Here is a 13128-nt window from a genome sequence, read left to right on the forward strand (position 1 = left end):
TTGTGTGTCTCGTCCTCATACGGGGTGCTGGTTGGGAAGGAGGGGAGGGACAATCCAAATTTTCAAGTACTTCCCAGTTCCTGGTGTGGATGAGCTCTGGGATCCGGTTAACCAGGTTAATGAGATTAATTAGTCAGGTTAATTAGAACAACCTAAGGATCATTTCTGAAAATCAAAGAAATCGAAACCTACTTGTTACGAAACCTTTCGTAAAAACTCACTCGCTACCATCCTTTCATTCTTCCACCCTCCCGTTTTCAGTCTCTTTCTCTTTCTTTCTTTGCTACATTACCAGGGGGTGCTGGGTGATTGACAGATGGGCAGGAATAATAATTTTTTTTTTTTTTTTGCGTAACCTAAGGCCATGCTCTCTGATTGGCTTGCCAGCTGACATCTTCAAACCTTGCTCATCTCTCTCTCTCTCTCTCTCTCTCTCTCTCTCTCTCTCTCTCTCTCTCACTAATATTGGCCCTGTAGATGAGACATCCTGAGGGGGAAAAAAAAAGTGGGGAGAGAAAAAGATATGTACCTTAGGGAAGAAGCTCAGAGAGAGGGAGGGATAGAGACGACGGGTAGGAGCGTGTGTGAGTGCGTGAGACATTTACTCCTCTAACTACTGGAAGACCAACACACTTTCCTCTTCTGACTTTTCTTTTTTTTTTTTTTTTTTTTTTAAATAAGATAAATTAACAGAAAATAAATCCAGTGGATTTTTTTTTTTCTTCCCCCCATTCCTCATTTTATTTCAAAATTTCTAACCAGATCTACAGGGGACTTCGTATTCCGTCCCCTCGCTGGAAATCCTATGTTCTGATCAATAGACATTTCCGTCCACACAAGAAGACATACCTCATGGATTTGTACCTTGTTGGATATCTACATCTTCTGTGCATGTGGTTGTCCAGCTCTCGGGTGCTCGGAGGCTATCCCATCTGGTGGTGAGTAGCTCCACTTTTCTGCATCAGCTTCTCCAGCAGGATGGGTGGGGGGGACGGGGGACGGTGGTCAACGATCATTTTTTTTAGAGGCGCAGAAAATGTACACGCTTTCAGTTGACTGCGTGGAAAAAATGTCTCTCTCAGGTCTCCGTCCAAAGAAACTTAACCTCAGTCTCTGGTGTAACGGAAAAGGCTAGCGTACACTGGGGGTTTTTTTTCTTCAGCACTCACTTTTTCGCATGTGCTTTCTGCTACACATATATACAAAAAAATCTAGCGCTGGAGGTTTTTATTTTTTAAAATATTATTATTATTATTATTATTATTATTATAGTCAGAGTTAAAACCGCGGCTAGCTTGATTGTTGCCTTGAAGAGTCGCTTCAGCACTAATGCCATGTTAGGAGCGGTAATGGTTTCCAAATCGCTAATGTTTTTCAATTCTGTACACACACACACACACACACACACACAAAAAAAAAAAAAAAAAAGTCGTTCATTTCGTTCGGGATTTTTTTTTTTTTAAATAAAAAGAATTTTTAGCAAAGTGCAAAATTGGAAAATAAAAACAACAAAACAAAAAATCCATTTTTGGGGGGGAATTTAAACTCGAGGATTCAGATTGAATTGTTAAACTAGCCATCAAACACCGTATACATAGACGCGTAGATCTGCTATAAACACGTACGGGGTGTTAATAAACGGTTTATAAGTGTTCACTAATGTATAGCACAGATTTCAAACTCGTTTTCAATCGATTATCATTAGCACTAACGTACATAGAAAGTTGTCATTTCCTACAAAACTTCTGTGTGAGCACATGGTAAAAAAAAATGTAATAAAATAAATGATAATAAAATCCCCGTCGTCTCCGAAGACAGAACGGACGTACCCTGGTGTTCTGTCCATGCCTTTGAGCTCACGAGGGTTTTTCTGTTTTTTGGGAGTTGTTTTTTTGTTTTTTTTATGTGAAACTATTTGCATAGGTGTACGACAAAAGCCTGACTGGCTCCTGATACAATACCTGTCAAGAATAATGAACTCTGGCAGTCGCACTTAGCATGTGATCCTTGAGTTCTGTCCCATTCCAAACCACCAGCATCTTCTGGTTTCATTTACTGAGTTTACAAGTGCTGCCAACACACACACACACACACACACACACACACACACACGCTGGAGTAGAAACACCAGTTCACGGGTTCCTCACTGACACTTGTGCAGTTGGAGCCAGAAGAAGTGGTGACAAAGAGCGAAGTGCAGTGTGTGTGTGTGTGTGTGTGTGTGTGTGTGTGTGTGTGACCTGCAGCTGTTCCCTCCAAAGCACACTAGTATGACAGCGGTGTAGTTTTCACCGTCCCGGCTCACAATACAGCAGCCCTTTGATTTGGGTGATGTACGTGTGTGTGTGTGTGTGTGTGTGTGTGTGTTTAAGTGGATGGCTAAGAAAAATGAGAGAACTAGAGAGAGAGAGAGAGAGATGAAAAGAGAGAAACATGGCTTCAGGTGAGCGAGCAGGTGGTTGGATATCAGACAGTTTTAGAGTCCCGTCTCCAGCTGTTTGCCCAGAGAGCACGACACAAAGGTGAAAATCAATCCACATTCACATTAAAATAACCAACAGTGGCTGATCAGAGTGCGTACACATCCTCATAACACTCCACGATCCTCACGTGTGGACACTGTCTCATTTTATTGTTCCACCAAAACTACTTCCTACTTCCTGTTTGAACACATTAACAACTTTCTCACCTAGTAGAGACGTTAAAATGGCCATCGTCGTTCACGGCTCGTATTGGTTAAAAATGGCGTTTCTGAATCATTCAAAAGTTGAAACAGGTTCAAACTTTCATATTCAGACACCGGGATCATAAAAGTGACATGAAATTATTATTTATTATTTTTTTTTAGAAATTTAGAAACGGTATAGAAGACAAGAACATCTGTCTGTACTGTATATTATCTGAAAAACAGTGTCTATAAAAATGCCACAAATACAGAATAACCAGGCACATCGGCACCTTTTGTGAAACTTATTATTTCAAAATGATTCAGTATTATTTTATCATTAGTTTTAATCCCACATCAACCTCTTTATTATTATTATTATTATTATTATTATTATTATTATTATTATTATTATTATTATTATTTCTGCGATTTTCCTTTCAATTTTTTCCCCCCTTTCAAACGAAGCGATTCGAGTCAAATCGTCCTTGTAGAAATATGACTGGTTGGAATCCATACAAGATACGTGATGTTGAAATACAGTCGATAAGAAATGGGATTAGTCGGATCAGTACGCAGGATTTTTGAGAGTAGTAACGCGTACTAGTAAAATGGAAACGGACTACAAATGGGAACATTTTAAAATTGTCTTGAATTTTACGATTCGTTTCAGGGCTCCTGGTCGTCCGTCACTTGCTGGAGCATGAAAAAGTCAGCCAGTCTGACAAACTACACATCGTACACGTTATACAGCTGGGCAACCTGACGAAATAATAATAATAATAATAATAATAATAATAATAATAATAATAATAATAATAATACAGAAAAACAGTTTGAGAACAGTCTATGAGTGTCGGCTTTATTAAGGAACACTGAACACCTGTGAGTGCCAATACTTTTAAACACAGACCAAACGACACAGGCTTGCCTTCGGTAGAGAATTTCTTTGTTGTTTTTAGCAAATACAGACAGATATATAAAGAGTACTAGGAAACAGAAATCTGGTAAAATGGAGGATAAAGTACTTGCTTTTCTGTGTTGTTTAATTATTCATTTTCTTTTCAAATTGAACACGTTTACTGTTTTAAAGTTAGCACGTGTGTATCCTGAATGTTTTAAAGTGATATAATATTTCCATCATATACACCCATATCTCCTGTCTGTATCTTCATGTCTTCAGAACCATTCTTGGTTCCCTGAGGAACCTTTCGATTTATGATTCTGTAGGCATGTTTAGGTTTTAGGGGTTTTTTTGTTTGTTTGTTTGTTTGTTCTTTGGTTATCGTTACAGAAAAAAAAAAAAAAAAAAAAGAAGACACGGATTGTAATTTTCCACCACAAAGCTCGTCTTCCGTGTAACATTCGTAACATTTACAATATGGAGGGATTTTTTTTCCTTCCTTAAATTCTATTCGGTCCATCGAACAAAAAAAACGGTTTTTCTGTAGGATCGATTTAGAGGAATTTTTTCTGGGACGTTTCGTACCGTCAAATCATCTTGTCTCAGGTTGTGCCACATCTCAACGCCGACAAATAAATGTCCTTTTAACAAAGGTGAAATTTTTGGAGGTCGCATTGTGTGCATGATTGCTTTTTTTGAAAAATATAAACGTTAAGTTTAATTATAAATTAATCGACCAGATGCAATGACGATTTTAAGAAGAAGCCTCTGTGAGTGCTTATTCATTCACAGAAAACATTGTGTGCCTCTGAATTTTGGCTTTAAGGAACACCAGTGAGTCAAAATGTACTGTGTGGGGGCCAATACTTTTAAAAACAGCCATAAAGACTTTCCTCCAAATCCCTTCTTTTAAAATGTTGTACCATTTTGATGTTTAGACTCGATTCATCTCAGTACTTTCTTTAGATAAATACTTAATCCGTACCAAAATACAGATTTTTTCTCAGCAAATCCTGAAGCATGGAGTTTTTCAGTGCTTGTCAGGTTCCTCCGCTTTATTTGTTTGCATACGTATTACGGATGATGAGTGATTCCTCACACCGGGCCTCAGTCGAGCCTCAGCCGAGCCTCAGCGGTCTCTCCAAATGACTCCAAATAAAATAACAGACAGACAGAAACGTTTGTGGTTTTCTCCCATGAGAGCACCTTTTAAAATAAAAAAAATAAAAATAAAAAAAACACGAACGTGCTCTCTGAATCCAGCTGGCCTTCGAAACTATCGTTCATCTGTGATCAATCAGAGGCGAGGAAACCGACCCGCAACCGTCGAGTCCAGACCCGAGACCAGAGAGCAGGTCTATTTCCAGCACGATTTGATTGTTATTAAATTGACCCAGGCACCGTTCACTGATATATAAATAGTTTTCCATTATCCTCCACTTTATTCCTGTTGGAATGGAGAAGCGAAAAAGTTATACTTGAGAGTCTGAGGCATTGTGAAGAAACGAGTCAAAATTATACCCGAGTGAAAGATTTTGAACGTTTTGCGAAACGAGATTAGATATCAGGACCGAATGTTTCACAAAATGTTACAAAGGTTGAGGTTTGGGTTAGGGGCGGAGTCAGAGTTTAAATGTTTTCTTTCACCTTAATTAAAATTCCGATTTAATCTGAAGATGTCGTCGTGGGTTGTTGGAATTGATGATATTTTCCTTGTGATTGTGTTTAAAAAAGGATTTAATAAACGGAAAGTTGGAGAGAGAAAAAACTGACGATGACTGTTGCGCAAAGATGATTGGATCGTAGACCTCTTCATGCAAATTACTACTGGTTTGATCGGATGTTTAAAATCTAGTTAATTAAATAAAGTTATAATGTGCAGAAACGTACTTTAGTACTTTTTTAATCAACTAAAACAGCATTAAAGGTTTTTTAAAGTAAAGACAGAGAGAAATGTTCTCTCTTTTTTCACTTTTTTTTTTTTGAGTGAATGAGATGAGCCGAGGCCTGAGGAGTCAGTGGGGGGGATCCTGACCTGCTCCTGTCGCCTCGCCTTCAATAGGACTTTAGGAGCCATCTCTGGGTTTCAGGAATGTCATTATCCAGGCCGACACCCCCTGCACGACGGCCACTAGGAGCACTTTAATGATACTTAGTGCGGGAAAATCCTCCGTTTGCAATTCAGTGTGAAAAGGATCAAGGATGTCCAGGCATCCGCCCAGCCACTTAAGAGAGGAGAGCTGAATGCAAACACACCGGCTGGGAAGAAAAGAAGGTTATTCCCCCGGACTTATAGGTTCAATATCAATAACGGTCGGGGAGGAGGAGGTGGAGGTGGAGGTGAGGGTGGGGGTGTTACGGGGCGAGTGGCGCGGTGTTCATACAGTGAGGCTGAAAAGCACGGCAGGATAAAGCTCTCACACTGCACACTCAGGAAGAGAGCGACTTATCTACTTATCTTTCTGTGCAGATAAAGGCACGGCAGTTCCAGATTAATATCCACTCATATTAGCTTCACTTCCCACACCGTGCAGGTTCATGTGTAGCGATGCGAACCGCGTGAACGAGGCTCTAAAAATTCCTTCATCAGACCTCTGCTTTAGCTTCTCCGTCAAAGATCTGCTCGAAAACTCAACACCCAGATCTGTTCAGTGTGACTGTCTAACATCGAGCACGTTTCAGCAATTTAGCTGGAATTAAAATGAAATCTGAACTAAACTGCAAAGGAAAAACAAACAAACATAGAAAGGAGTACAAAGTATTCCTAGATGCTAAATCTAGAACCCTAAAAGGTTCTTCAGTTTGTCCCTTTGGTGAGAACTACATAGGACCAACAGAATCCTTTCCCTGTCAGAGACATCTCTTAAATGATCTAGTATACGAGTAAGGAAGCGAACTAAATAAGTGTTGGGCCAGTGTGTTATTAGAACCACTGAATCACTAAAACTATCATTTTCCTTACAAAAGAATCATTTTAATCACAAAAGAATCAATATCCTCACAGAACAATCGTTTTCCTCGCAAAAGAAACATTTTCCTCACAAGTAATTATTTTCCTCACAAAATTATCATTTTCCTCACAAAAGAATCATTAAGTACAAAATAATCAATTTCCTCACAAAACATTTTACTCACAAAACATTTTCCTCACAAAAGAATCATTTTCCTCACAAAAGAATCATTTTCCTCACAAAATTATAATTTTCCTCACAAAACATTTCCTCACAAAAGAATCGTTTTCCCTCACAAAAAATTATTTTCCTCACAAAAGAATCGTTTTCCCTCACAAAAGAATCATTTTCCTCACAACAGAATGATTTTTCTCACAAAAGAATCATTCTGTTCACCAACGAATCATTCTGCTCAACAAAAGAGTCATTTTGCTCACAAATTAATCAATTTCCTCACCAAAGAATCTTTTTGCTCACAAATGAATCATTTTCCTCACAACAGAATGATTTTCCTCACAAAAGAATCATTTTGCTCACAAAAGAATCATTTCCATTGCCAAAAGATCATTTTGCTCACAAATTAAATGTTTGTGGGTTTTGTTTTGTTTTTTTGCCAAAGAATAATTCTTTTCCCAAATGAATCATTTACATCACCGAAGAATCATTTTCCTTTTTGCTGCATATCATGGAATCCCAGCCTTGATGTGCACCTCATTCTCAATCAGACATCTTGTATATCTGGAAGAAAAGAAAAAAAGAAAAGAAAAATCCATCACCAAAGAATCATCCGAATCAAGAATCAAAACTGCTCCTCGTATTTGTATCTGTTTAGAAGACATTATCTGTTCGGTTACAGCCCTAATAATAAAAATATATAGAATTGTATTCACAAAGCACTAAAACTAATCTAAAACCAGATCTTCACTTATTGAAATATGGCTTAATGACTCGAGTGCAGGCTTGTGTGACAGACAGATTGACAGATATGCTGAAAATGTGTGTATAATAAACTCACACACAGAACCCTCACAAGGCCAATAAGAGTGAGACGACCCCAGTGCTACAGACCCTCATTCAGGACCCTGATGACTCAGAGGCTACACCTGCACCCCGTGCATCATCCAGACCTCACAGGTTATCTCTTCAGGTCATCCTCACACACACACACACACACACACACACACACACACACACACACACACACACACACACACACACACTGCAGAATACAGAGACAGAGTAAGTGGGTGAGTAAGTGGACATAAGTGTGTGTGTGTGTGTGTGTGTGTGTGTGTGTGTGTGTGTGTGTGTGTGTGTGTAAGAAGAGGGCAAGACAGGAAAATGATAGAGACGGGAGTTGATGGAGAGATTCACTGTTAAAAAGCAGGAAGTAACGATGTGCGAACCACCAGATTGAAAGAAGGAAAAGATTCAGGGCTTTCCTGACTAATGAGCATGTTTGTTCCTGTGTGTGTGTGTGTGTGTGTGTGTGTGTGTGTGTGTGTGTCTGTGATAATCGTGATAATTATGATCTAAAACACAGCTGTCATTATAGTAGAACTGTTACACCACAGTGCTGTCGAATCCAGGACTCTGATTGGTCAGAAGGTGTTGATTCAATTTCAGCTCTGACAATAGTGCAGCTTAATATTAGTGCGCTTGTCTTAATACATAATAGTTTCCGTAGTAACAACTAACACAGGGACTTTTGTTCATTCCTGGAAGGAGTCTCCAGTGTCAGTTCTTTTTTTAACAGTCAGTAAATCTTGTGACATCTTCAGGACAGAGGAATTTACACTTTTACTAACTTCGAGAGAAAGAAGAGAGAGCCTGGTGAGGGAATGACTTGAAGTGAGAACAGCTTTAAATGTAACTATAAAAGGATTTTAAAAATTATGATGCGTTATTCTTTAATGAATATAAATGATAATCCCTCATAAATTGCTGTGGTATAAAATGAATAAAAACAACTTGATTATTCGATTTCTTTACTTACTGTATTACTAAAACAATAGTTAATATACACGCCATGTACAAGAGTACAACAACCACCGTATCCATAGGAAGTAGGTAGTATCGGCTAACTAACTAACCTAGTTTGTGCTCTGAATCCGTTTTATTATTCTCAGTAATACAGACTGATCATAAAGATTGGTACAACTCTGACCATGAGGAGGCTGTTTGCCAGAAATCTAAAGCATGTGCTACAGTTCAAGTGATAAATAAATGATGTATCAGTGAACATCTCAAACGTGCACACATTGTTATCTTTACAGGGAATATTGGCGGGGAAATATCTTTGATTGAACATGTTGTAAATCTCATGTTCACTCATTAACAGGACGAACGTTTCACCACCATTTAGTCCTCCAGTTGGTTTTTCTTTAAGGTTTTTAGATTCATAATCAGAATCACTTTGTTTTTAGAAACAGAATCATTTTAAGGTTTTCAGAGTCATTTTAAGGTTTTCAGAATCAGAATCATTTTAATGTTTTCAGAATCAGAATCAGTTTAATGTTTTCAGAATCAGAATCAGTTTAAGGTTTTCAGAATCAGAATCAGTTAAAAGGTTTTCAGAATCAGAATCATTTTAAGCTTTTCTGAATCAGAATCAGTTTAAGGTTTTCAGAATCAGAATCAGTTTAAGGTTTTCAGAATCAGAATCATTTTAAGCTTTTCTGAATCAGAATCATATTCAGGTTTTCTGAATCAGAATCATTTTAAGCTTTTCTGAATCAGAATCATATTCAGGTTTTCTGAATCAGAATCATTTTAAGCTATTCTGAATCAGAATCACTTTAAAGGTTTGCAGAATCAGAATCATTTTTATGTTTTCAGAATCAGAATCATATTAATGTTTTCAGAATCTGAATCACTTTAAGGTTTTCAGAATCCGAATCACTTTAAGGTTTTCAGAATCAGATTCACAAGGTTTTCAGAATAAGAATCACTTTAAGGTTTTCAGAATCAGAATCACTTTAAGGTTTTCAGAATCAGAGTCACTTTAAAAGGTTTTCAGAATCAGAATCACTTTAAAAGGTTTTCAGAATCAGAATCACTTTAAAAGGTTTGCAGAATCAGAATCACTTTAAGGTTTTCAGAATCAGATTCACAAGGTTTTCAGAATCAGAATCACTTTAAGGTTTTCAGAATCAGAATCACTTTAAGGTTTTCAGAATCAGAGTCACTTTAAAAGGTTTTCAGAATCAGAATCACTTTAAAAGGTTTTCAGAATCAGAGTCACTTTAAAAGGTTTTCAGAATCAGAATCACTTTAAAAGGTTTTCAGAATCAGAATCACTTTAAAAGGTTTGCAGAATCAGAATCACTTTAAGGTTTTCAGAATCAGAATCACTTTAAGGTTTTCAGAATCAGAATCACTTTAAGGTTTTCAGAATCAGAGTCACTTTAAAAGGTTTTCAGAATCAGAATCACTTTAAAAGGTTTTCAGAATCAGAGTCACTTTAAAAGGTTTTCAGAATCAGAATCACTTTAAAAGGTTTTCAGAATCAGAATCACTTTAAAAGGTTTGCAGAATCAGAATCACTTTAAGGTTTTCAGAATCAGAATCACTTTAAGGTTTTTACAATTATAACCAGCATCACTTTGAGGTTTTCAGACTCAGAATCTCTTCAGTATAAGTTTAAGGTTTAAGGAGAAAAAAAAATCAACAATCTCAAACGTAAAGATACCAACAGTATTTTGGCTTTAGTTCCTTAAAGCAAAATCATCTTTCCCAGCAACGTTCAACGTCACGTCCATGTGAAAGACGAGACTCGGCTCGGCTAGTTAGCGATCTACAAGTGCGTTGGTGTTTACGTGGGTATTAGTGTGAATGCTGAAGTGTAGATGAGTAGGTGAGAGAGCTGCACAGACTAAAGGACAGACTAAAGCGCTGCTGCATCGCTGTCTCAGCACAAAATCTGGAACGCGGTTATAGATCACATGTTTATTGTGAAGATTAATGTGTAAGTCATTCAGGGAATATTTTTCATTTAAATAGTGTATAGCCTATATATTCACATGAAAAAGGGCGGGGCGCATGGGCAGGATGTGATCTATAGCATCGTCCTCGTCTCCCTGTCTGTCTGAGGAATGTTCATCCAAATTAAAATCAGTACAAACTGTGTGTGTGTGTGTGTGTGTAGTCTTCGTGTAAGTGCACGAGCCGCCTGACACGTTCAGGAGTTTGCAGCGCAGGCAGCGGCTCAGTGTTTTGACTGGAGGGGATCCCCGTCCCAGGAGCTGGCTTTGAGTCTCCGCCGAGTCGTGCGAGGGAGGGAGGGAGGGAGGGAGAGAGGGAGGGGGTTTAGCAGGAAGGCAGAGTAAACAGGTTCGAACATTTTTCAGGAGTTCTGTCATTTTTTATCTGATCAGCCCTGAGCACTTGGAAAGCGAATTTAAAAAAAAAAAAAAAAGAAAGAAAGAAAGAAAGAAAAAAAAGAAGTTTGGCAAAAGCAAAAACACATCGAGTTCAGCTTCTCGTCCTGGATTGGCATCACAGATGAGAAACTGCGACCACACGCCCGGCTCGCCCCTCTCAATACCTCTCTCACCTACTCACTCATTCCCTCGCTCCATACCCGAGTGGAAGACTTGCGGCGAATAAAACTCGCGGGTCGAAACGCGCATCCGTTTTTGATTGTTTTTGTTTGCTTTTTTTGTTTTTCTTGCCACACTCTAGCACTCATCATTGTCCAACATGATTCCTTAGCAGGCTAAGTTTAGCCTCTGTGTTTTTAAAAAGAATCGTTCGTTACCATTAACGTGTGCGAAAAAAATTGTCGAGGTAATTGCTTTTTTTTTTTTTTCTCCACACATCAAAAAAAAAAAAAAAAAAAAAAAAGTGCAGCCATCGGCAGTATGTGATGAACACACACTCGTGGAATAAATTACAGAGACGCATGCCTTTTAACACTGGAAGCCATCTTGCATTGCTGAGAGACGGCGCACGCCGTGACCCTTAATTAAAAAGGAGCCAAACAACAAGCCGCAATTATGTTAAGACCAAAGAGAAAGGTTGTTCCCGTTACCGTTAATGATGCGAGAAGAAAAAAAAAAAGGAAGAATCTAGAGTTAGCATGATTAAGATTTGATTTTTTATTTTTTTAAAGTAGCATTGCGAGCATGGGGAGTGCCGATGAGTGCAAGTAGCGACAGAACAACACCCCCTCCACCTTCACCCAGGCTAACAACACACCACCCTACTTTCCATGAAGCTTCAAACAGTGCCTCGGGAGACATACACAGAGAGAGACAGAGAGAGAGAGAGAGAGAGAGAGAGAGAGAGAGAGAGAGAGAAATGGATTCTGACAGGCTGCTTCTCTCTCTAATCCCTCTCATCTCTTCTCTCTCTCTCTCTCTCTCTCTCTCTGGGCCTCATCTTGGTCGTGCAGCCTAGGGCAAACACGTTCTCCTCACTTTTAACACACTGAAAACTGCGTTATTGCCCAAATATGCGGCCTCCTGTTTTAACCTCTCGTCTCGAGACGGCTTCAGACATCAACGTCAGGCTTGAGTGAAATTATTAAAACATATATATATATAATGTGTGTGTGTGTGTGTGCGTGTGTGCGCGTGTGTGCTAAAATGCACAACGTACCTTGGTGAAGACCGCACTGCAAAAATTTTTGTTTAGAAAATCTTTCGAGATCTTAAAGCTTAAGATTTGAACATAGTCAAATCTTTATCTACTTTATAGACTTTCTCTCAACCAGATTTATGATTATTAAACCTCCGTCTATACTTCTTCACATGAATTTCATGCTTGTTCTAGTCGGGAATCATTTTGCTCGTTCTGAGCGTTTGTTTCCAGAAAGAAGGGGAATAATCTGCCAGTAGAATAAAGAGTAAGACGTTTTAAAGCTTGAAATGCGTCAATATGTGTAGGTTTAACCATCTTATATTTGTTGATGATGAAAGTACAATATAATATATGATATCATTTGTAATGATTAAAAAAAAAAAAAAAGGATTAAATTTGATAGAAAATTTGCTAGTGCGCTCACATTTCTGGATCACACAGTATGTGTTCTTGTGTTTGTTCTTCTTGAGACTATGTAGAACAGAATGCTATGCAAAATGTTTCTCTTTAAGAGATTATTCTAGTTAGACCCTTCTCTGTAACACTGTAATGCCTCCCTGAGGGATTAATAAACATGTTTTTTAAATCTTCTTTTAACTTGTCGTTCTACAGTTTCACCGCTTTTCAGATTTCACTTTCTGGGAATTCCTTTTATTTCTAGATAAATTCTAAAATAGTGGTAAATTGAACTCTTTTATTGCGTCGGGGGTACAAACTTTTGCACTCATCTGCAGATTTGACTAACCACCACAGCTGACAGAGCCAGAATTAGTTATTGTGCTATTTGTTGTTGTTGTTTGTTTGTTTTGCTTTAATGTACTGTGACATTCTTCATGGTTTCTACACAGTTTCTCTGTAGAATCCTAAAACACAGTGTTGATACCTAAATGTGTCCCGAGTAGAACACCACGCAAAAGCTGGAACCCAAAACCATCCAAAGAACCCTTAAAGCACCATTTTTGGCCATGAGAGTAATTAGATTAGATTAGCATTTTAGGCTAAATTTTAAAAATGGCCTTAATAAT

The 13128-nt window shown here is 38.2% G+C and overlaps 1 protein-coding gene across 1 annotated transcript in view; it reads left to right on the forward strand.

The window, feature by feature from the left end:
- Positions 1-422: 422 nt before the first annotated feature.
- Positions 423-13128, forward strand: part of wnt3 (wingless-type MMTV integration site family, member 3) — a 37610-nt gene continuing 24904 nt past the window's right edge. Inside the window, exon 1 of the mRNA XM_017483255.3 lies at positions 423-938. Coding sequence (XP_017338744.1) covers positions 853-938 — 86 coding nt within the window. The 5' untranslated portion in view covers positions 423-852. The remainder of the gene's footprint in view (positions 939-13128) is intronic.

Source organism: Ictalurus punctatus, chromosome 13 (genome assembly GCF_001660625.3).
Source record: "Ictalurus punctatus breed USDA103 chromosome 13, Coco_2.0, whole genome shotgun sequence".
Lineage (NCBI taxonomy): Eukaryota > Metazoa > Chordata > Actinopteri > Siluriformes > Ictaluridae > Ictalurus > Ictalurus punctatus.